Here is a 25,836-nt window from a genome sequence, read left to right as displayed (position 1 = left end):
CTGGGAAAATGCAGTCCTCTTAAAGTCATTTGTGGGCACACAGTGTGATTGCCTTTCATGATAAAATGACTGGTTTTATGAATGCAGACCAGTGGATGTCATTTACCTTGGCTTTAGCAAGGATTTTGACATCATGTCTCCCACAGCATCCTTGTCTGTAAGCTTTTTAGAGTCTAGATAGATAAATTCCTAGATAATGGAAATCTGTTGAGACTCAATAGCATCATTCCAATATCTAAGATGTTGCCAGAAAAGACGGAGGCAGGCACATTACTGAGGTATATAGCAGAAGAACAGGAGATGACAGGCATAAACAAACAGGAGATGTTCTGACAAGGATAAAGGGAAAAAAAATCAATGTAAAGACAGTTAAGCACTGGAGCAGGCTGCCCAGAGACTCTATGGAACCTTCATCCCTGGAGAACTGGGATGTCCAAACCCATAAGCAACCTCATCTCAACACTGCACTGACTGTGCTTTGAGCAAGTAGTTTAGGTGACCTCCTAAAATCCCTTACAAACTGAAGGATTCAATGATTCAGTGAGTAAATAATAAAAATTCCCTTGTTCCTGCACTCATTCATGCCTACACACACACATAGAGGACATGCAGGGGTTAATTCATCTACAACAAAACCTCTAAAATATTTATAAAAAGAATTTCAATTGTCTTGGATAATCCAAATCATACAAAGAGAAGTAAATATCTATACAAATTTAAAAAGTAATACTTACTGTTACTTGTTGGCTCAGGAAACCCAACATTTTGGCCATTCCAACTTTTGTTTTCCCCAAGCTGAAACAGGTAGAAAAAGACAAGTAAGTAAAGAGCAAACTGCTCCCTAAACATAACATTCCTGTTTATAAATTTAGTTGAAATACACCAAAATGGATGAGTTGAGATTGCCACATCTGTTCACAAAATTTTGCTAACTCATCTTAATTTTTGCCTAAAATGGTTATTTGAGTAATGTACCCTTCATGAGTAAACATTAACAACTATTGCATAGTTACTGAAATATAAATGTTTCCCCAAGGATTAGGTTCAACTCAATATGTTACCAAATCAGACTTAAATAAAATTAAATGTTTTAAGCAGTTCTCAACTGAAAACATAAACAGCCAACAGAGAAATTACATTCTAAAACAAGAAGATCCTAATTACCGCCTTATGAAGAATGTGTAAACACTATAAAATATTTTGGGTGTAATTTAAAAATATTTACTTGTAAGGAATAAATTTAGTCAATTTAGAAGTGGAAATAAAAATGATTGCAATTTTCTATTATTTTAATATATCTTGAAAACGCTATTTGTCTTCAAATTAATTTTACTATTAATAATATAATTAATATTTAATACTAGGTATTACTTTGACATGGAAAAGGAGAACAATTAACACAGAGGCTCAGAATGAAGCCACTACTGAGGTTTAAACAGTAAATAAGATGGCAATGTTCTAGGTTCAGGTATAAAACTGGATAAACAAGTCTGAGCTTCCTCATTACTTACGAGCTATTGACAACCAGCTCTGTGAATGTGAAATGAATGATCCTTTTCAGATTTCACTGGGATTTTCTATGCAAACACAAAACCTCACAGTAAAGCAGACTGTATGCCAGAACAATGTTGTAATCATTTGCTCTTGAAGATGGGGTTGGAAAGTGAAAGAGATGAGAAGGAAAATCAACCAGCTGAAATCTGCCTCAGCCTCTCAGAAGTTGCATTAAGGTTGTTTAGATTACTACCATGTCATAATACAGACTACTAGTTGATACATTTTACTTGGAAAAGAGGAGGGGAGGGCACACTATGAAAGCAGGTATTTCAACGACTGTTTCCCTGCTTTTCATCATCATGTATATCTCAAAAAGCCTTGGCAATGTGCAGTGAAAATGAGAGATATTTGATGGAAAGAGAGGACAGGCAATACAATCAGCTTTCAAACTGGTCATCTACATCCATACACTTTAATTTCATATAACTTGTTTTATTTGTATATGAAGCAGCTACTATGTATATTGGAAAATACGAGTGACAACAGTTCTTCATGTGAATAAACAATATGAAACCTATAAATATGTTTGTGTTTACTGCTGTAACAACAGCATGTTTTATCAGGAATCCATCCTGTCCATCTGTAACATAATGCCAGCACAAGCACACTGTTACAATACAAGATTTCCAATTTTCCTCATTCTTCTCTTTTTCATTGTTTATTAACGATCATGACAGGGAATTTAACAACAATTCCTCTATGAGTAAGTGATCCTTAGTACTGCTGCCTCACATGAATGTAATCTACCCTGGCTGTCTTCTCTCTAAGAAAATACAAGTGGCAAGAAGAAACAAAAAGATGGAAACATGAAAAAAATTATTAAAACTCTCCATTCTCATCTACAGAGCTAAAATTCTGACAACTGCAAAATGTCTCCCAGCATACCTTCAGATTGCTCTCCTCAAGGCTCTGCACAACCATTACTGATTTCTTTCAGGAATAAGTTTAACCCAGAAAAGGGCAGAGCCCTTACTGTTTTACATTACCTGGATTGTGCTGCCATCAGCGCTACACATTGCTCTTATGACACTCTTAGGTCCCCATTAAAACAATAAATACAGTCACATTTTATGTGCAAGGGTTAAGGAAAAAAAACCCACTGAATTTGATTTTTCTTATTTTTTAAGGGAGGAGGAATGGAGGAATTGAGGAAAAGGGGGCACAGGGGACAAAATATTGCCTATTTTAACATCATCAAAAAATATACAAGTGAAAATTATCTGTTTAGATGCCAATCTGCTACATCAGCTAATTTACACTGGGACCCATTTTGGATTCAGCGAAACAAGTATTTTCTAATGGTATATCTTTACTGTGCAATTTATATGCAAGGAATTTTGCAATGCTCAAATTGATAGAGATCTAAGAGCTGTTTTCCCTCTTCTCCATCACAGTTTAGTTTGAGAGTTAAAATTCTTTCAGCTACACAAACTAACTCGTGCATCTCCAAATACATCCAGTCTGTTATATACAGAAGATAAAACTAGATGTTCCAGATATTTCATGTCCTTAAACCCCAACAAAGCTTTAAAAATTTGTTATGATTTTGTTATGATACTGCCACTACATAAAAGTTGAGTACTTAACATTTTTTGGATACAGTAACGTGTTTGTTCATTGTGCTCAGAATAATATTAGGCCATTCTACTCTAGTCTACCAATCCTAAAATGTCTACATCTGCAAGCATGCAATTGAGGCTGATTTTCTAAAGACAATGCACTTGTAAGCAATAACTTAATAAATGTAGGGAAACAAAGCAGTAGCATCCTTTTTTAGCCATTCAAGTTTTCTAATGAAAGGATTTCAATGTAACCACAAGTTTCCACTGTGTAGAGCTCTCCAAAGAAAGTATGTTGTGGGCTGAATTTTTTCAGGCTTTATCTCTGAAAAATACTGAGTAAAATTAGTTCAGCCAATTTAAAATCCAAAAATGAAAACCTATGTTTTCATATTAGAATAAAAAAATCGATTTTTCTGTTTTGACTTGGTTTTTATTAAAGAAATTTGGCCATACTGGCAGTGAAAAAAAAGTTAATAGTTACAGAAAGTATATTCTACAGCAGAAATGTCTCAGCATTCTGGTGAAAATGAATTATCATTTGATTCAGTCAGAAGATTTTTTTTTTAAATGGCCATGTCTGTAGTGTGTTCTCACTAGGAACATCATCCAGCTTCCAAGTACTCTGTTTAGAGTATTTCACACTTGTCTATAACTAAGACATATAGTGAAGAACATAGTGAAGGTGAGTGTGAACAGCACACATATTGCTGCTACTCTCAAGGGAGAGTGAAACAGAAGAAGGTGGGGCCAAGTAACCAGTACAGTATTTATTTTTTCATGGTTATGAATACAGAACATACAGAACAAATTATCTTCATATTTACATATACATAGATGTGTATATATATATTATAGTCAGATTTATCATGTAATCTTAGAAAAGTCCAGCAGAGCATTCTGTTGGCTGCCACAATAAAAAGATAAGTAATTATCAAAATATGCAGTGAGCCTGTATATGACAGAAGCTGTTTGGGTCCACAGCTTAGTCAAATACCTAACCAAATATCTTTTCAGAGTACAAAAGGTAAAATTTTAACACCTAGTTTTGGTTACAAAACCCCTCATCAATAAATTCAAGACAGGACAGGAGTGCTAAGTTACAGATAGCCAACGTGGAAACGTATGAATTTAAAATGCAATTCATTTTTCATTAAAGAAAAGTGACACATTATCAGTCATCAAACGTGAAAAGGCCATTACTTTTCTATGCTTTTAGTGCACATGCAATGGGAAGATAAACACTACTTCATATATGAAATTTACTAATGTTGTTCCTTTCTGTTCCTTGTGTTCCTTTGGGGTCTCATGGATGCCCAAAATGGAATAAAAGCAAGAGGCATTTTCATCCTGATTTGTAATTAGAAATAGGTGCATGGATCACAGGTACACTTTTGCACACACACTATTCTATGGAACTGCATTTTCTGTTCCTAATTACTCTCACAGGAGCAGAGGCTGCACTTACTACTAAGTGTAGCTGTAAAGCTGTAGCTAAACAAAGGTTAATCTGTGACAAGCAACTCCCTAAAACAGGGCGTGCACAAGCTTAAGCTTCCAGACTTTCTGAGTGATTAGCTGATACAGCTTAAAAATCTAGACAAGAGTAATGTGTGGGCATCACAACAATTGGCTCTCACCTTTTCTGTCTGGTCTTGAAGAGGAGTGGAGGCTTTGTATCCCAGCTGTAACAACATTGCTTCTGCTGCATTTCTTTTAGCTATTTTCTTGTTCGGGCCTGTTCCAGTAGTAATGTCATTGCCTACTTTTACCTTCAAAAGAAAATATTGATCATAATCATGATAAATGCAAGACTCCTTAATATCACCATATAATACTCCTGCTGATCAACAGCTGTCAGCTCTTTTGATGAAGATGTGATCTTGAAAAGCCTACAGTAGTGCAAGAGGGGACTACAGTATTCACTGAGAAGGGCTTATTTAGATTTTTCAGAAGATCACCAAATTCATACCCAAGAGCTACATTTTTCTGCATCTCAGTGCACACACAGCTGCCTCTCTTTTCCACCAGCTTCAGTGTCACCTCCATTCTCCCTCATGACCCTCTCCCCCACTCTGTTAACTGCCCCAGGGTCTGTACTTCCTCTTTCTTGGAGGAAGGAGTGTTGCCTGCAGCATCATCAGGACAGTATGCAGAACAATGGAGAGACAAACAGACTGGAGATTTAACAAGAGTGGTTTCTAAAGAAGGATGAAAACTGTATTTGCATTCCTTCCACTTTGTAGCACTGCAAAGAACACAGGGACTGGAACTGCTTACACCTGACAAGCTTTGATCCCAACAGTCCTTGGAAAGAAGGCTCCTCAGTGGACCTGTGGTCAGTACAGTACAAAGGGTTTCTGACAAACATGATGCCTTACATAACACTAGGAGAAATTAAAAACTCCAAAATAAGGACAAACTGTAGGCAATGGATATCCAAAAAATGTGGGGCTCAAACTTAATCCTTGGCTTTGGTACCATTCTTAAAACTCTTGGAGCTGTATCTGTCTGGTTTGTGTCATGAGGGCTCTTACTGTTATTCATTCAGGCAATAGTCACAGCTCTTTGCTTGGTCCATTAAGCCCTTCTCTTTGGCAAATTTTATCTTAAAATAGTGCACAGTTTCAAAACCATATCAAAAAAAGGAAATCAAAATCAAATAAAAATAATATAATCATCAAGGTGATCTGAATAACAAAAAAAACCCCAGAGGTCAAAGACCTGAAACAGCTTGGAATCAGCTTTAAAAAAAAATTGTAAAAAAAAAGGGATGCAAACAGTAAATAAAGAATAAATTATATTTAATAGTTTATGTCATCCAGTAATTCTTCACTTTCCTCAATGTATCATATATGTATTTTCCTAAAAGTTTAAACTCTTCTTTACTCAAATACTTCTTAATTCTAAATATTAAGAAGAGGATGTAAATAAATAATAATCATGAATATCCCTTCAAAGAACATATATATACATCATTAAGCAAGAGGATTTGTCTACCTAAGCCAAAAATATTAATAAGCTTGAAATATAAAACTTATCTTCTATGCAGTTCACAGTAACAATTAGAAAATAGCCAATCTGCTACAAGTTTATACGCAATAAAATTGAGGGACTTTAATGGGACAAGACAAAAAGACAATTTATAACACAGCTCACAATAAATCAATGTGCTGCTATTTCTCAGACCTGTAAAACTGGTTTAGCTATTATTATAACCTCTATCAAGGATTAAAGGCCTGACTACAAAGAGAAAGAGCTTTCTGAAATTAACTTTGGGAACAGAACACCAACTAATGTCATCAGAGGTTTTCTTCTGTTTATCTAGTAGCCAGGACAAGTAATTGGATCCATTTCACCACATCCAAACTTGCTCTTTGTGTGACAGATAAAAATGAACATATTATCTCTGGATATTTTACTTCCACATACAATTAAATTAAATGAAAACATGGTTTAAGTAGTTTATACAAAGGTTTTTCATTCTGATAAGGTTTTCTGCATGTTGTAATGAATCCACTGAGACTTCCTGAAGGTGAGATAAATAGAAGAATAATTTTAGTGTGACAATATTACAAAAAAGTGAAAATGGAGTTTAAAAGTATTTGTAACAAAGCAACTGCTGTATGGAGTTTCTTTAACTCTTTCTTTCACAAATATTCACTGCTTTTAAGATTCCATTTTTATATGCAAGCCAAAAACTTTGCTATTATTGACACTCCTCCAACAGAAAACTAAATTTCCAGCCTGTCTTCCTAATACTGAGCTTGTTACACTGCTCTTCTGAGGCCTCACACAACAACTACCAACTGCAGACAGTCCCATGGGGGTCCAAGCATGGGAAATGAGATTTTCTGTGATAGGATCACTCTTTTTCAAATACTTTCAGGTCTTATAAAATGTTAGAAATCCAAGTTTCTATTCAGAAAAAGATTCTGCATCAAAAAGAACACAATACTTTCTTTTCCTTCAGAGAGAAACATATTAAATCATGAAGAAAGACCACTGAGGTCCAAGAAAATTAAGATTACTAGCTTATCTTCATAGATATGAGGGAGGAACTTAGAGATTTAAGTGAAAACATAACTAATATTCTGGAGAAGGAGGTGCTGGAACATCATGAATTTTGCTTGTGATCAGAAGTGACATTTTGGTGTGGTTTGTAGACAACAAGTCAAAACATGCTGCTCTGAGTTGTTCCGGCACAAAATTACCCTTGAGTGAAAACACAAGAATACAGAATCCTTTCCTGTTTCTAATCTTTCTCAACCTGCTGTTGTGCTATCTAACAAAATATCACAGTTATACCAAATCTTTGTACATGTTCTTAATTTAAATTTGAAAGGAGTTTTAATGATCTACTGTTTCAGTATTAGGTCCAGTCAGAGGACAGTCTAAAACATGTGGTTGTCATTTTTTGTTGTATTTTAGAGATAAACAAAGTCATAAAGAAACTGAAAATCTGAAAAAATTTACAACACTATTTTTTAAAGTCAAAATGCCCAGTAATATAGAGATATTAATATCCATATTTCAGAATATTAGGTATTGCTAGAATCCTTGGATCAACGGCAGCCCAATTTTTTTTTTTTCAGAAAGAGAAATCAAAGTAAATAAATCATTAACTATCAGGGATAAAGACATTAGCAATCAGGTGAAATAAAAATAAGAGTATAAAATAATGCAAAACACATGAAAAGCATCTAGAAGGCACATAATTCAATTGCCATTTGTTTCACTAAGAGAAAGAAGAAAGTTTAGACAGCCTTTCTGATACTGTATTCCATACTATTCCTGTAGATCTGACAGCAAGGCAAAAAGCTAAACAGAAGGAGATACACTTTATATTATGCTACCATTTTGCTTGATTTTGACCAAAACCCAGCAAGGCCATTATCTCTAACATGACAAATGATACCTGCATAACAAACTCCCGACGGCGAGGCATTCCTCTCTCTGAAAGAAGAACATACTCTGGCTCCTTCTCCTTTTTGGCCTGCTGGATCTGAGCCAAACGACTGATGGGATTCATTCCTTGACCATATTCTGGTCCAGTCTAAACCAAATTTAAAGGAAAGAACCATTATTTTAGTATATATCTCTATAACTACAATACCAATTCAATAAAACATTTATCAGGACTCTCTCTTTTGTAATATTCCTTTTGAGAGAATAAGAAGTAACTTACTTTCCATTTTCTGACCATGAGACAAAAGATAAGAATCCTCAGGTTCAAAGCTGTGGAAAGAAATCATCTGCAAGCTATGAAAACCCTCTCCTATCAATGGATGTCCTCATAAGGATGGATGAAAATTAGCACATTCATTAGTCAATTATATCTTATTGTCCTGTTTCTAGGACCCTCCCCCCTAACCCTTTAAAATACGTTGCCACAATGCTGGAACATGCAATACACTGAGAAGAGGTGGGATTTATCCAGGGACAAAAACCATTTGCCATACATAAGGAAACTTCCTCTTTCCTGCTTTCCTTCTCAGCACTCCAGGCCTTCCATCCTACAGTGCAACTTGCAACTAAAGGTGCAGAGAGCTTAATCTGTGTGTCATATGAATTTACCCCCAAAATACTTCTATGAAGTGAATGGCTAGAATTGTTGCTTATGGATACCCACAAGGTATTTCAAATGCTAAAAAGCCAATAATCTCACAAAACCATGTCAAAAAGTATGGTTGGTGGGGGAATTGATCTCATGCCAGGGAAAGAAAAGGACTGACAAAGTGGTGTGTCCAAGATTACACAGACAGGGGAAAAACTACAGCCCTTGAAAACTCTAGCTCTGAAATCCTTTTAATGAATTGTTGCTCACGTGGCAAATGCTCTTTCAAAGCACACAGCTATGAAAATATTTGTTTGTAGATTTCAAGAATAAATTAAGACCCATTAAATTATCTGAAGTCATACTTAACTGATTTACACAATAGGATAACACAAAGAATGCACTTGCAAATGTAAATGGCATTTGCATGTAGAATTGTTTTTATGTTAAAAAGCTACAATTGCAGTCTAAGAGAAGATGAGCACTCATGTTTGCTTGAGCTTCTCAAATAACAAGCAAGTGCTCAGGAACCTGAAGAAATGATCAGCAACTGAAGGCAAAGACCAGAGAGGGATATTATATTTAGAAAGCTGTGCAGCAAATCCTACATAGTGTAACTGCTGAAGTAGTTAGAGAAGATGTAGGTGAAAGAGCTAAGACAATGTCATACACAAGGGCAGCTGTGTGGGCAAGAAGCCAGGCAGAGACAAAATGCAGAGCAGGCTAAATAAAGAGCAGAGGCCATAAGATACAGCCTCATAAATATATATGCAAATAAAAATAAGTTATTGTTGCCACTTCTTTTGATGCTTAAAACACATGCAAGTTAAATTGAAAGAAATGGGCACATTGAAAGCACTTCAGAAGTTTGGATATTCAAAAAATAAGAACCATCTACATATCCAGCTTATTTTGACAATTAATGTCTCTTTTAACAAGGCCAACTGTGTATAATTAAATTCAAGTTCATAATGGCAAATGGTAGATGGTAATATAAGAGATTTTTTCATTATTATACCCTTAGTGTCTTTCTTGAGAAAAATTTTCCAAGATGTTTGGTGAAAGCCAAAGCCAAAAGACTTTTCCAATCTTCCAGCTTTAAAGCTGCATTAATGCTGATGGTTTTCCATTAAATAATTTTCCTGCCCATTTTTTCATGTAAGTTTTTGAGAATTAGATCCCCAGGATTTTAGTAGGAGACAGGTATCTAATTAATCTAGGTTTTCCTGAAAAAAAATCACTTATTTTGTATTGAAGGCAAATGAAAAGAGGAAGGTGACAAATAAGTCTTTTGTACATTTTCCAAATCCAGTTTTGCACTCTCCAAAGAATATGCTTATTTTAAAGTGGTTTTCTGGTGGCTGCTCTTTAGGAACTCTGCATCCTGAGTATACAGATATCTAATGGTCAAACTTTTAGTAAAGTACTGAGGCACTAAAGTAGCACCCCATTAATTTACTGTTTCGTGTATCTCTCTCCCTCTTCAAACTGGGGAGGGGAGAGAGCCCAGGGAGACAATCACTAGATATGCTAAAAGAGATTCTCTGAGGAGATGATGCTAAAACTTCTCATGGCTGGAAAGAGCTGCTTGGAGGGCTTGATCCTCTGCTAGACTTGAACTAAACCCTTGAAGACCTCAGTGATTTGAGCTATTTACAAGCCATTCTGTTTGAGAATCCCACAGCATTCTCAGGATTTAAAAAAGGCCCAGGCATATTAGCATAGGCAAACAAGTAACAATATTGACAGTAACAAGCAACTGTAACAATATTGACAGAAAATGACAAATAAGCCTTTATTAACTTTAAATTTGACTGTTACTTTCTGAGTAAACATTGTTAATTGTGCCGAAGGTGAACACATACCTTCAATATTGTTTTTGGACGCTTTTTAAAGTAAAGCTTTGGCTTTTCAATTACAGGAAGAGGAGGAAGTTTCTTAAGTTCTTGTAGGACAGCCATTGCAGCACGTTTCTTTGAGAGTTTCTTACTGTTGCCTTCTCCTTCTGCAGTAAATTCTCCTACTGTAACTCGTGTAACAAAGCTCTTCATGTGAGGAGGTCCACTTTCTTTAACCACCTTTTGAGAGAAAGTAACACTGAGCCAAAGCAACCTCCAAGAAGATAACTTAATGTTTGTTATCTCTGCAATGAACTTATAACTAGTCCAGTTTCCCTGCTAACTGAATGCATAAAGATGGGTTTTCATAAAACTTGGACAAGTATTAATGACAGTATGAGGTTTGAGGAGAGAAAACTAAGACTAGTTATATCAAGGAAATCTAACCAACATATTCAGCGTTTCACAGAAAATAAGAGTAGACCTATATTTTTAAAGATTTCTAGAATAACACAATATACAACAATTATGTATATTTAAAACAAGGCTGATGGGTTTTTTCTTTGCAAAGTGCTTCACATACTAAAGCAATTAAGTCCATGAAGGTCTACCAGACTTTGACTATTTCTTTATACAAAACATATTCAAAACTGTGTTAATTTGGCATTACTTCAACCTGTTTGTAATATTTTTTCTATTATCGTTAAACAATTGGATGTTCATAGTCCCAAACTTCAGACTCAATAGATGCAGAACCAGAGTACACAGCTCAGAGAAATATCCCATACATTTGAAAGGATGACACATTCTTGCCTCCATGACTCCCAGTTGTCCCTCCCAACAGCACTGAAAAGAATTCCCAGAAGAGCAACCATAACTCACACAAATGCCAATCATTTCTGAAAAAAAATAATTTATTCATTCCCTTCCAAACACATTTACCATGACAATAAGCAAATCCATTGAAGTACTTCACTACAACAAGCTATAGTGATATGGAAAGAAATTAAGTTCTGAAGGCTATACCTTCCTTTAGTTGTTTTTCTGTCTTCATTTTTACACACACACACACACACACACACACACACACACACACACACACACACACGCATACACATCTTCTTTTAGAAGGCTGATTCTAGGATATATTCACCCACAAATCACAGCAGTGCAAGTGCTAGGATAGCCATCTCTTCATGTATGCAAGCACCATTTACTGGTCTGGACAATGTCTATCAGGAATTAAGAGACCTCATTTGGGAAAAGGTTCAGTTATTTTGTTTGATGGGCGGAAGCAGCTACCTAATTTAATCTTTGTTATATGTAATATGTATAAGGAGACATTAGAGTATCTGACAGGCATCTCTTTATAATATCTTCAAAACCAATATAAATACAATTTTTTTTTCATTTGATGGAATTATATCAAACCATTTGTTGAAGAAGAATAATGTTGCCTTAGGTTGAGGAGGGAGGGTAAAGGTACCAGGGCCTTCTTGCTGTAACAACTATAGTTTTAACGTGCTCAAACCTTCAATCTTAACATTATTACAACATGTTTCGTATTAAAGTTCTTTTTATCAAGGTCATGTCCCTTGCATTATTTAGTTTTGCTGTTGCACTGTAATGAGGTCTCCTTAGGCTTGTATTTCTTTTTTAAGTTCTCTTTTGTGGCAACTTCACCCAGCAAATACAATTACTACAGCATATATCAATAAAAAGACACAAAATTAAAATTAACAGACAACTTTGTCCCATTTTCCCAGAATAAGATGATATCTATGCCAGAATGGGATTTTTCTGTTGTAGTCCAGGAGTGTTCCCACTCTAAGATCCCAGGTATTCATTTCAGAAGTGTTTTCAACATTGCTTCACTTGAAAGTTGCCCACTAATGCTTGACCACATGAGAAGGCAGCAGTGCTTTCAATGCACCGAGCCATGCTGAGCCCCAGGATGCTGCACTGCCTGCACCACAGCTGGGATGAGCCCAGTGCCAGGATCTCCTGCTCTCAGACACAGCTGGGCATTATGTGAACACCTTCATCACACTGCAGCGTTCCCCACTTTATTTTACAGTATCTCAAACCATCCCTGTCCTTTGTTATCCAAGCATTACAGCATGCTTGCTGTAAAACACAGCAAATTAACCTTACTAAGGTCCTTAATCTTTCTGTGGTTCTACTAATATTATTATATAGGTATTTGTCTTTACATGCAATATAATGTATTAATAAAACATAAAAGAATGTCTATATTGAGCAGATGAAAAAAGAAAAAAAATAACTTTGTTAAGAAATATAATTGCTGAGTTCCTAAAATATTGGTTTATATTAGTTTTCTCATATTTATATAAATGCACACAAATACATATATATGAGAGAAAGAATGTTAATACCAAACCAGATTATATTTTCATATACACAAAAATATTTCTTAATATAAAACTAATGCATTCTGGTGTGTTTTTCATCTTTTAAATGTTAAGTATGTGACACAAAGTAATTAATTGACTGGAAAACATTAAAAACTGTATCTTTGTTAGTGTATAAATGGAAAAAAGTCTGTGTTGTCAATGGAATGAACCCCATAGGATTCAGATGGGATCTGGATCAAGCTAAACATCCAAAATTGGTAATTAAGCAGAAAAATATTTACCTAACAACATTTTTGGTTAACCCCCGATTTCAGATCTTTTTACTCCATATGATTTCAAACAGTTGGGCTATGAGCCTTGGGACAGAAAACACTAAAAAGAAATTCAACCTTTGCTATCTAAGAACACTATACACATTAGGACATTAAACTATTTCCTCAGTTGAAAGATACGACCTGTGGACCTTATCATGGCTAATTTAAAGCTGAGAATTTGATTAAGGGTGACAGTTCAATACACTTTTCTTTTTCTGTTCCATGGATTTAAAGAATAATTGCAGCAAGAGAAAACACATGGGGCTAAAACACATCTAAGGTCAAGTTACATCAAGAATTAATTTGGCTTAACTTAATGAATCATGCTGACAAATGAAAAACAGAAGTATGACTACAGCAAAAGAGTAACACTGCTTTAATTATTGAGATGCCAGGTAGAAAATTCAAAAGATTAGGACAAGATTAAATGGACATTAAAAAAATTCCCTAGAACTAGAGGAGACAAAAATCAGATCAAAAAACCTGTGTCAACTGCAGCTATGAATACCAAATCATTTTTAAGATTTAAAAATATCAATATATTTCCAGGATCTTGCACAGGCTGATACACCAGATTTCTTCAGTTACAAATACTAAAAAAAAAAAAAGAAAAAAAAAAAAAAGTCATGAGGTCAAAGTGTAAAACTACAGTGAGAAGGGCGACCATCCTGCAAAACCCAACTGAGAGTTACTCAGCAGTCAGTCATCCAAAGCCTTAATCCCCAGGACAGCAGAACCCAGATAGGTGTGAATCTTCCTACTGAGAACTACTCTCCCATAGTCTGCAATTTGGCCTGTCCCTGGTTCAAAACACAGAATCTCTGTCTCTGATAAAACTAGGACATGAACACTTTCGGGCAGAACACTGGACAGGGATGGAGGGGCAGAAAATCTGCCTGTTCAGGCACTCTATGCCTTAACTTTTGATACTGAGAATGAAAAAAACATTATTATATTTGCTATTTTAGAGATATAACACTGCAATACAAAGAAAAATACTGAAAATAAAATGGCAATCTGAAACATCCCAATGTGTTCTAATATCTGAAGCTGTTGACCTCAGTTACATCTTCTAGGCTCATCAATTCCTTACTGACAAATAAGGAATAAAAAACATATATATTGAAAAAAAAAAAAGCCTATTGTCAAGGCAGGAGTAAGAAGGGAAATGACCATTCCACAGCTACTCTAACAATTGCTACAGCAATAACTTTTGTAGTCATTCTTAAAAAATGTTCATTGGGAACCCCACAAATGCCTTAGAGTATTACATTTTGACTTAAAAGTTGATGAATCAAAGTTAGCTAAGAATGCACCAGTAACAAGTATGGAGTAAGGCTTATTCTTTATTACAACTGAATGTTTTTATTTAACAACTTAATAGACAGAAAGCTTTTAAAACTCATCCTAAAGTTCCTAGACAATTAAAACTAGCCACATTACATGATACAGGATTGCTCACCCCTCATGCAATTCTGAGGACATGTACATCAAACTTCATATATATTTATGATCATTACTTTGTTGCATAACTCAGCACTGTTGGAACATTGGCTAAAGCTTTGTCAGATGAAGAAAAGGCAGATCATTTTATAGCTACCACACACAAAATAAAAGCTAGAAAAAGCTTTGATGCCTGCCTGGAATAACACAAGACCATTAGCAAATAAAATCCTATTAGAAACATCAGATCCTGGGGATTATCCATAATTGCTTAGCAGTTTTATTGAAAAGTAAGCCAAAACCTAGTTCAGTCAAAACTCTATTTGAGAATGTCACCTATACTTAGATTTAAAGGCAGGAAATAACACAAAACCTTTCAGGACAGCAAGAAACTGTCTTTTTTCAATGTTGCTAACATTCTTTGGGAAGTGACACGTTAGATTTTTCCTTACAAAGTATCTCTGCCTTCACTGTCTCGTTACCAAATGCTCTCCCTTAAATAAGCTCAAACAGGAATGAAGAAGACATTCAAAGCACTATCTCTCTTTCCTTCACAACTTCCAAGTTCCTTTGTGACCAGTGACCACACATCTCCTTACATTTTAGTGCATTGATTGGTACGGAATTAGTCCAAATATTTTTAAAGTTTAAGGTAGAAAAACAATGTTTGAAAGCTGAGACATTAATTATGAGCTTCATTTTCGAAACACAAGCATATGTTTCCATTATGCCTGCTCTTAGCTAGAGTTAGGTGATTGGCATGTAGTGGCAAACTGATACACCAACAGCCCCAGAGACCCCAGTTTTATCCTCTAGATTTTACATAATCCTAACGTCCTAATTAGTCCATATCACATAGACCATATATATGAAGCATATATATCTTTGCTAGACCAAGGAATTCCTTAGTCATGAACAATATTCTTTGTCTTTCTTACCTACCTTCTGAGAGATTTCTCATATTTCTAAGAAGGCCCAAACAGCTTATTTGACGCTGGCCAATTCATGGACATGGGCCAAACATGTCAGTAAACTGCATACAGCACACTGTAAGGCAGGCTACAGCTTAGGGGTTTTGATTTTTTAACATGCAAATACATGTCTATACTTTAAAAGAAAAAGCACTGGAGAAAACAACCATCATTGGTATAAGCACTATCCATGTCGTTCATGCAGACTCAGTTTAAATGTAAAACAAAATGCAGAAAAATAAAATAATAAAAGGTCACTTACATTAGCATTTTCTGCATTAAAAAGAAAAAAAAAAAAAACAAAAAGGAAAAAAAAAGCAGCTTGAAAATCTGGTGCTTCCTACCACAACCATGTTAGATTTTAACAACAAGGTTTTGCAAGAACTTTCTCATAGGAAAAAAAATCCCATTTTCCCATAGTTTCTTCACTGATAGCACTGGAGCTATTCCAAATGGTCTTTATTACTCCAGGTAAACAAAGGTGTAAGAAGTGGGTTCATAGATAAAATCACATGAGCAAACAAAAAAACTCATGAAAGCTTAAGTAGAAATAGATAAGTGAAACAGAATCAGAGTGGAAGATACTCATGACTTTCTGAAAACAGCACACTGAAGGTGAAATGTTTCAATTGGAACTTTTCTAGTGTACAAATGCCAACAGTTAAAGCCAAGACTTTGGCTAACTCTTTTGAAGATTATTTCAAATCAGATTGAGTGTGGCTACAGATTCTAATCCCACAGCCCTTTACAGAAGATGGTTTAACTGTCTTTCTGCCATCCAAGTGTTTGCAACTAAATATTAGATCTCTAAAAGAGCATCTATTTTACCAGTAGAAAGTCACTGTCTTAGATTTTGATACACTGACAATTTTTTTTATAATTTCCATTCATACGAAATAAGTATTTTTCATATATGAATATTACCTGCATTGAGTTTTAGTGGTACCTTTTTTAACATTTTCTTAGCAAGATAAATATGTAACACAGATAAAAATGTAACACATACCTCGAAAGTGACAGGTATATTGCGCTTCAAAGCAATTTCAAACACTACACTGATCTCAGATTTGTTTGCATCTTTATCTTCTTCTGATTCTTTTCCTGTTTCTCCATTCTGAAAATGATGCATACATAATCATACTACAATTCTTAGAAGATAAACAAAATATAATATCCTCTCCCCCCAATTTCTCAAAGACTCCTGAAGTCTCCTGTCAGGCTGTAAATCAGCATTTGTACATCCATCTCAGCATCCCCATTATCAGACATCTGCTGACTGAAGCCATATATATTGTGCTTCATAACAAAGGAACATACACACATTAAATTATAAATTAATTACAAGCAGTAAAATAATGCCTATAATTGTTAGTCTTATTAATGACATGGGTAACAATTGTCTGAGTACACACTTGTGTCAAACATGAGGATCAAACAGATCCTTTGACCTGTTTCTCAGGCTCTCTGTGGGTACCCCTTCTAAGCAAGGAAGAAATCTGTACTTTTTGGAAAGTACAGACGACTGTACTTCTCTCAGAAGAAATTCAGTCAATCACCCCCACATTCTGACTGGGTCACCAGGTTACAGGTGTCCTCAGCAGGTCCAGCTGGTTAATGGCCCCTCCATCAACTTCCCTCTGGGAGTTATGACCAGTGTGAAAAGGTAGTGATAGAGAACAGCTTGCTCAACACAGAACATTATTTATTTATCCATAGGAACATAACAAATAGAGAGGCAAAGTGATAAACAAAAGGCACACAAAACATTATTCTGCCTAAAATTCAGCTTTCCTTTATTCTGCAGGTAAATCTAAATTTTCTCACACAACTATCAGGATCAGTCAGAGCTTTGCCTTTTGCAACTACTGCCTTTGGTGTTTGTCCCCCAGGCCACATTTTCCTTAGTTGCCAGAGACTTCACTTCCAGCTACTTTCAAACTGCAAAGCTCTGAAATACTTCAAACTGAGATCTCTCAACAACCATGTAACCTTGGCTAGGCTCCTAATTTTTTATTAGTGGAGGTAAACATCAAAGACACTTGGGCTGAATTAGGTGGATTCCTGCAGAGCTCCCATCTTACACAACAAAGTCTGATCTAAATCTTCAGCCACCAGCACAGCTACAAAATCCAGATATCACAGTTCTAAAACAACATTGTAAAACCACTAGATTCTTCACATTAAAATGAAAGTGATCAATCTTTTATCTACCTTTTTTTTAACTCTCAATATAATAATCTTTAAGATAACATAAGGCCAAAAATCCTGCACTCAGCTACAGCATGCAGACATGGAGCACCTTTTGCCTCATCATATTCTTGCAAAATATTGATTCTGAAAAAAGCCATTTACATGCCTGATATTGATCTGGAGCTAAATACAAAACAAAAATATTATAAAGTTTATAGAACCTCCAGAAGAAAAGGGTGCTGTGCAAAACAATAGCACGGGTAGTTACAATGAACTTATGTAGGACCTCTAGCTCGTTTCATTTAATGAAATGTAAAGTACCACTGAAATCAAGAATGTAGATCATTACTTACAGGACAGGCAAAGCATTGACTGAGAAAGATCAGCAGAGTTAAAAGGCCAATATTTAACAGTCAAAAAAAATCTGGATATAAAGAATGGGATACTACCATTGTGTAAAAAACCTTAGTGAGAATACGACTTGGCATTGTACTCAACTAAGTTTGTGTTTTATAAAGGATGCTGATAATCTAAGAAGCTGACACAAAAAAAAAGCCCAAAGAATGAACTACTGATTAGAAAAAAACAACTTTATCTTTGAAATGGAAAATAATCAAGCACTGCATAATTTACATAAAATAATATAATGTGCACTGGACTGGCAGCAAGTCTTCAAGTCAAGAATGTTTAGGTTTTCTGGCTGTACTCTAGTTTAACCAGATATGTATAGCCTAAACTAGAAATTATAGATTAAATTTTCATGATTAATACAAACACATTTGTCCCTTCTGCCCTTAAAATTTAACTCTCTGCAAATTTTTTCACCGAGCACAGTAGAGAACCTAACAGTGAGTGGAGAAAAGGGAGGATCAAGGCTTAGACCTTAGTACTGAGCAATAAAGTTTCAAGCCTTAGGAAGATAAAATATGTTCAGGAGTGTCTCAGGCACTCTGGATTTAAATTTGATCCTCATTCCCACAACTGACACTTCAACTGTAAGGCCTTTCTTAGCCTCACTTCTATGAGACAGCTGAGGTGCTCTGGCAGACACACAATAGCTCTTTGTGAAAGCACATTCACCAGCAGCCCTGCCCTGCTGGCTGATTGCTTCTTGCTTCTGCTCATCCTATGCTCTTCTATACATTTGCACAATTAGGTATTAAGATGGCAGTACTCCTTTTCAATGGTTTAATACGGATAAAAGATTTTATCCTTAATTAAGTTTTTTCTAATAAAAGGAAAAAAAAGGATAGCTTGAAATGGAAGAAGAATATACAGAAAGGTGCATTAAGGATGGCCATGAAGGCCAAAAGACAGACCTATGTAAGTAAGAAATGTGCTATTTTCCAGGGATCCCATTCCAGTCAAGTTCACTGAGTTACTAATGGGATTACTAGATGGGTACCAGCAGGTCTGTCCTTGCTCCCTCAGGAGAAGCACACTGTCAGTGACTGGGGAAGAAAGAAGCCCAACCTCATAATGTAATTGAGGCCAGCCAGAGTATGATGTGTACTGGCTCTGACCCATGCCTGATGTTTGAGGAGCAATGAATCAATCATCTTCCATAGATAACCAGCTGGTCAGTTTTGCTGAAGGAAATAGTTTTACTAAGTTGGACATGTCCCATGGTGAGAGCACACCCCTCCACTGCATGGTGCCCTGTGTGCCCTTCCCATGGGCAGCAGCAGGGATGAGCCTGAACCCTGGACTCATGAAGCCCTTAAACTCTGTTTTAACCAGTCTCCAGTTCTCTGGAGAGCTACACTCAGCTCTACACAGTGCAACACTTTGTACTCCCTCCATCATCCCAGCCTTCTCCAGTCACTTCCAGCTCTAACCCACAAAGTGATAGAGGTGTTTTTCATGGCTAACCTATAACCAGTGCTCCTTAACCTCAGCATAAGCAAGCCACAGAGATTTACTTGACTTAGGATTCAGTTTAGTCTCCTACCAACACACACCTGCTATTGTGAACCTAGAGTATCCCAAGTGGTCTTCAGCTGCTCCCAGACATCTTACAAGTACTTGGCTTCTTTGACTGGGAAACATTATTACATTTTTGCTTTCAATTTAGAATTATTATTCTGAGAATAATTTTTATGTTCAATATTTTTTAAAATATGACACAATGTTGTAATTTTTAAGCAGCAATATATGTCACTTAAAGACATAGCAGTGAAAAAACAAGTTTTAAAAAAAAAAAAAAAGCACTTCCTGAAGCACAGACCTGAGGTAATTTTTCTGGAATAGGCTCATTCTGAAGAGCTTGAAGGGCCTTCATTGCAGCATTATGTCTAGCAGCTTGACGAGTCTTTCCTTCACCAAAAAACTCACTGTTGCCAACAGTTAACTGGACATAGAAAATTTTAGGCACTGGGCAGTGATACCTGGAAGGAAGTTATGAAAAGAAAACAATACAAGTTAGGAATTTTACCCATCCATTTTATGTAAATAGAGGAGTATTTGGGGATAAAACATTATCTTTTCTTCAGAATAAGACCCAGTACTCAAATACATGGACTGCTCCTCAGCAAGGCAGTTGGTAACTCTGACAGCAGCTCCTATGTGCAAATCAGCTCTTCACCTACATTTGTGGAGCTCTGCAATGAGCTCTTCTATGTATCAGCCCAGCCTAGCTCTGCTCTCTACCTGGGTTGAGTCTTGAGAAGATGAGACCTAAGGAGAATCAAAAACTTCAGAGGAAGCTCTGCCTGCGATACAACTCCTGTCCCACAGACAAGTGGCTTGGAGGAAGGATTGTGAGGTTGTTCATATGATACCTGTCATCACAACTCAGCTCTAAGGGACAACAAAGTCAGATGACACAGAATATACCTAGCAGAAATGGAACCTCACTTGACAAATAACTTGTTCATATTTTACAGCAATGTAAAAAAGCCCACGATTCCAAAAGCATGGACAAAAGCAAGGTCCATCACAACAAAACTAGATTGACTCCAACTAGATTCAATCAAACACAGTATTGTATTTTCCTTATTCCTCCTAAAAGATCCTTTTTAATGTGTGCTCTCTCCACTTTTACCTGTGGACACGGATGGCAACTTTTTTACATTAAGGCTTTCTGAATTTTCATTAATAATGGTAACCCAGTCATTTCAACTGTAAAACAAACTACAAAGTTTACCAGAGAACAGCACACTTCAGAACCAGACAAGTGTGAATAAGTACCCTGGCCTCAATGTCCCTGAACTTTGTGCCTAATTCTAAAAATACATTTATATAGAAAGAACCAAGCATAACACTGGATTCAATATGCCTCTGGCTACAAGGCCTTGGAGGAGTGAGCTAAGTTGCCTTTACAACATGCAAAAAGTGGGTATTTGCTTTCTTGTTTACAGTTTAACACAGTTATCAAGAATTATTAAGGCCAGAAATGCTTTTGCTTATGTAACATTTTCATAAAATTATATAATAACTCCTGCTGGAAAGGCTTCTGGAGATTATCTGGTCCAAAGCAGCATCCAGAACATGGTCAAGACCTGAAGTGACACTGTCTTGTTCAGGCTTTGTCCAAGGTACTGGGGAGGTCTCCAAGGATGAAGATCCCACAAAACCTCTGGATGACCTGTTCTAGTGTCAGACCACACTTTCTGGAAAACTATCACAAAGTTCCTACATGACTAATAGAATTCAAACACTTGGCACTGATACTGTTGCAGATTTGCAGATTGAGCAGAAATCTTCCTCCCAATGCCAACAATTACCAGCTTCCAGCTTTTGCCATCACAGGACTCCCTCCCAGTCTCCCAGCCCAATTAGCACTGACTCTCCCTGCTCCTCCTTTGGTATGGCTGGGAATTAAATACTCTTGTGCTTGCAGGGTCTTTTAGAAGATCCAAGTGATCTCTTACTCATTTGCTCTACTGATGTCAGCAGCGTGTTGACACCTTCCTGCATTTTCTTTACTTGGTACTTTACCCAAATTCTCCGACACAGCACACCTCCTGCAGGCAAGACCACTAACTCTACAGCCTAGCTGGAGCTCTGGAGCTAGCTCTGACTCAAGGTCTATGATGCACCAGGAGATCTGCTCCAGATGGTGCTAGGAACTGTGCCAGGTGATGCATCACCAGCACTGCTGAGCACAACCCCATCCTCAGCAGAGTTTCTGACTCCCTTCTGCATCATCTGCTGTGCAATCTGCTGTGTCTGCTGGCTCTCTCTGGGAGCAGTACTCTAGGCTCTGCACTTACATGTGCTCTTCCCTAGTACCTGCTGAGAGGGTGCTCAACCCTCTCAAATCAGGAGATGACTGGAAGGAAAGCTCAATGCAGCTTTTTACCAGGAGTAGTTGACAGAGCTTACTGGCAGCTGCTGGAGCTTGTTAGAAGCCACAGTCTCCTGTAGCTCTCTTTTCCCTGCAGCAACAGGTACTCTCAAGGTCCTCAAAGAGTTCCAGGAATCTTTCCACCATCCCAGAAGATGTAGAACTGGAAATGGCTGCATGTGTTGGCTGCTGCTTAGCCCAAGACAAGCTGTGTCACGCAAAAGCAGTAGGTACCTTGATAGCATGTCCCACCTCATTACTGCACAATCCTCTTCAAATAGAAAGGAGGTAGTGCTGTTAGCAACTACCTAGATTTAGATACAATATCCGTAAGAAGTTCCTGTGTCCTGTTCAGTTACTAGACCTACCTTTCTCTCCACTGCATGCAAAGGAGGAAAGCACATGAACTTAATCCACTTTATAAACTCAAATCCCACAACAGGCCTTCTCTTTTTCCCTCTCCCCTCCCCACCTTTTCTTTTAAAGAGTGTTTAGGGAGCTATTTATGAGATAATAAGGAAAAATGATATTCAGCCTGTGGCTCTAGAGCCTCATGCAGCTCTTTGGCATTGCCAGAATGATTAGGCTTTTACATGGTTTTGATTAAATTTTTCTTGCTCTCCTTGGCCTCAAGCAGAGTTATAACAGAGCACTGATAATATGAGCATTGCCAGGAAAGTGCAAAGGAACACCTGAAATCCTCAGAAAATGAATTAAATCTGTGAGGCTACTGGCTTCTCCACAGCAAGGAGCATGTCAAAGGAAACAACAGCTTCCTCTTTTCAGTGGTGAGGACAAAGACTGTATTAACAAAAGCCTCAAAAGTAATCACAGTATTACAGTCTGAAAGCACAGTGTGACAATTAAACTGAGTTTTAATAATGAATTATTCTGCATCCTGAAGATGTACATTCATGTAAAGAACAAGCCCATGCAAAGGTAAAATTATGTACCTGCCACTGATTATTAACAAAGCTTCCCAGGATAATATATATGAGTTATTAGAAAGGGCTGAAAGCATTAGCAATCTCTAGAATATTCATATAGAATTTAGTGATTATTCTGCAATAATGTATCAGGACAATATTTTCCATCACAAGAACATCTACATGGCACCTCTACACTCCTCAGTCTGCTGTCACTCTGTTCAGCCACAGAACTGAAAAAGTCAGGATTTCAAACAGTAACACCTCACATATGGACTCATTAGATCTCTAAAAGTTTTTAAATTATCTTCATTTAGAAAATATCCATCTTCCTGCATTCTACATGACAGCTATAAATGCTAGGATTTTCCTCCAAGAAAATTCTTATGTAAAAGAAATTTTCAGGTGATACTGGCACTCCTCAGAACATAAGCTGACCAACACAGCCAAAGGACAGAAGATTGTAAGACTAGAAAACAACAAAAGGGCATGTGAAATGATACATTCAGTTGGAAGAAAACAAAGTGTGATAACAGATAATACACAATCAGTCACACATAACCTATAAAACAAGCTCATTTTCATCTAGTTCTTCTGGATATTTGAGATTCTTAAAAAGATCCTTCAAATAAGAGGTCTGGAAAGCAGGTTCCCTTTATTCCCTCTAAGTTCACAGCATCAGAAATCTACTTTTTAGCTAATGCCACTAGAATAGCCAACCTGAAAAAGGATATTTGCTCTATGAATGTGACCTTGGATGTCAAGTTTCAGCAATGAGTAAATATTTACAACTAGTTATAAACCCCTAAAAATAGGGGTTCATAACAGAAATGCTGACAGACCTCAACTAAGCTGGTGTGAGTGGGCGCCACTATAATTAAATAAATCACCAAGGTCTGCTGACAATTAGAAAACTCATTTTGGTTTGCCACAGAGACAAACAAAAATTCTGTTCATTATAATTTTACTGGAATATGATGTCATAACATGTAAGCATACTGAAACAATCTGCTGCTTTTCTAGCCAAAATATTAATTGCATACTAAGGAGCCCTTGGGGCCTCTTCCTTTTTGGCCATCAAATCCACACACACAAAGACAAATAAAGTATTAGTACATACGTTATGTGTTCATACTGCATTTCCTGCATTTCTCTGGATTCCTCAATGCCATAAATGTTTTTGATAAATATTGTTACTTTCTTCTTAGAAAGGGGAAAAAAAGCAAGTGCAAGATGCTCACAGAAACCAGGATGTTTATTTAGATTTAGCCTCATGTTAAATAGTCAGTGAAGTTTTCTCTAAACTCTAACGGTCAGCATATTCTTCAACTAAGTAAAAAAGAACAAAGACAATTACATCCCCACTACACAAGTGTTATAGGAAGTACTACCCTATTCCATTCCATAATGCAAAGTGAAGAGGATCTAGGACCATATTTTAGTGGCCAAGATAAAAGCCACTAAACTATGAGCTACAACACAATATGGGAAAGTCATTCTTCAGATGCCAGCTCTGCTGAAAGGGTCATTCTCTGCACTTTTTCTACCTGGCTCCTTTTCCATATGAAGTCAATCAAGCTGGCAGCCCTGCTGGCACTATTTAATCAGGAAAATGCTGTAAGCTTTGTGAGTGGATGGATAGAGAGCCACAGACCATGCAGGGGAGTAGGAAATAGCATTTGCTGTGAATAACTTTTTCTCTGTAACATTTGAAATTTCTCTAGGGGAGCAAGTTGCTTAGTACAGCTGTTCCCTGGCTATATCCTATTTTCCTAAGCAGTCCATTAGCCACGTGCATTTCTTACAGATGTGAGTTCTCTGTTTTGAAGAAGGAAACATCCAGTATAGTCACTTTTGTCTTCACACAGTGAACCTTCTGGTTCTTTCAGCAGATCCACAACAACACCTGGGAACAAAGAGGCTCTCTTTTCCAAGTACTCCTTTTGAGAACTACAGTCCATTATTCTTGAACTGTGTCTGCTACAGGCTAGGCTGCCTGATCAAGCAGAGCCTATAGATGAAGCCTTGTTGCTCCAGTTCCAGGAATGATTTTGCTCACAGACTCTTGTTCTGCAGGGGGACTTCAACCACCCTGACATCTGCTGGGAAAGTAGCAGGGTGAGCTGCAGGCAATCCAAGAGACTCCTGGAATGCATGGAGGATAACTTCTTAACTAGCCTGATTAAACAGAGAACTTAGGGTGAAAAAGAGAATATGTCATCTCTAGAAGGAGGATCTGGTAACTTGGGAGAACTATAAGGATATCACAAGGTCATGTAGGGAGAAAATTAGAAGGGCCAAAGCCCAACTAGAACTTGATTTGGCCACTATAGTTTCAGACAACAAAAAAAGGTTTTATAAATACATTGGCAGCAAAAAGAAGGTCTTCAGCATTAGTTAAATGCAGAGTAGTGACAGGGAATGAGGAAAAGGCAGAGACACTTAATGTCTTCTTTGCCTCAGGCATACCAAGACCAGCTGTCCTCAGAATACCCAGGTCCCAGAGCTAGAAGTTGGGGAGCTGAGTGAAGCCCCCATAAACCAGGGATGGTTAGTGACCTGCTATGCAAATTAAACACTCACAAGACTATGGGCCCAGATGGGATCTACCCTAGAGTAATAGGGCAACTGGTGAAAGAACTTACCAAACCATTCCAAATAATCTAAAAGCAGCTCTGGTGAACTGATGAAGTTCCAGCTGACTGGAAATTAGCAAATGTAACATCCATCGACAAGAAAGGTCAGAAGGATGATCTAGGAAACAACAGGCCTGTCAGCCTGACCTTAGTTCCTGGCAAGGTTATGAAAGAGATCATCC

General features: G+C 36.9%; 1 protein-coding gene across 3 annotated transcripts in view; it reads right to left on the bottom strand.

Annotated features, from left to right (window-relative positions):
• STAU2 (staufen double-stranded RNA binding protein 2) overlaps window positions 1-25,836 on the bottom strand; it is a 152,901-nt gene that overhangs the window by 99,623 nt on the left and 27,442 nt on the right. For all 3 annotated transcript variants that reach the window (XM_056484149.1, XM_056484150.1, XM_056484151.1), the window contains exons 5-10: window positions 20,032-20,191; window positions 16,621-16,728; window positions 10,539-10,751; window positions 8,035-8,172; window positions 4,757-4,888; window positions 735-795 (exon numbers count right to left, since the gene is read on the bottom strand). In XM_056484149.1, the coding sequence (XP_056340124.1) occupies window positions 735-795; window positions 4,757-4,888; window positions 8,035-8,172; window positions 10,539-10,751; window positions 16,621-16,728; window positions 20,032-20,191 (812 nt within the window). The remainder of the gene's footprint in view (window positions 1-734; window positions 796-4,756; window positions 4,889-8,034; window positions 8,173-10,538; window positions 10,752-16,620; window positions 16,729-20,031; window positions 20,192-25,836) is intronic.

This window comes from Oenanthe melanoleuca, chromosome 2, assembly GCF_029582105.1.
Source record: "Oenanthe melanoleuca isolate GR-GAL-2019-014 chromosome 2, OMel1.0, whole genome shotgun sequence".
Classification (NCBI taxonomy): Eukaryota; Metazoa; Chordata; class Aves; order Passeriformes; family Muscicapidae; genus Oenanthe; species Oenanthe melanoleuca.
The sequence above is the reverse complement of the archived record's forward strand: the minus strand, read 5'-3'. Positions and strand labels throughout refer to the sequence as shown.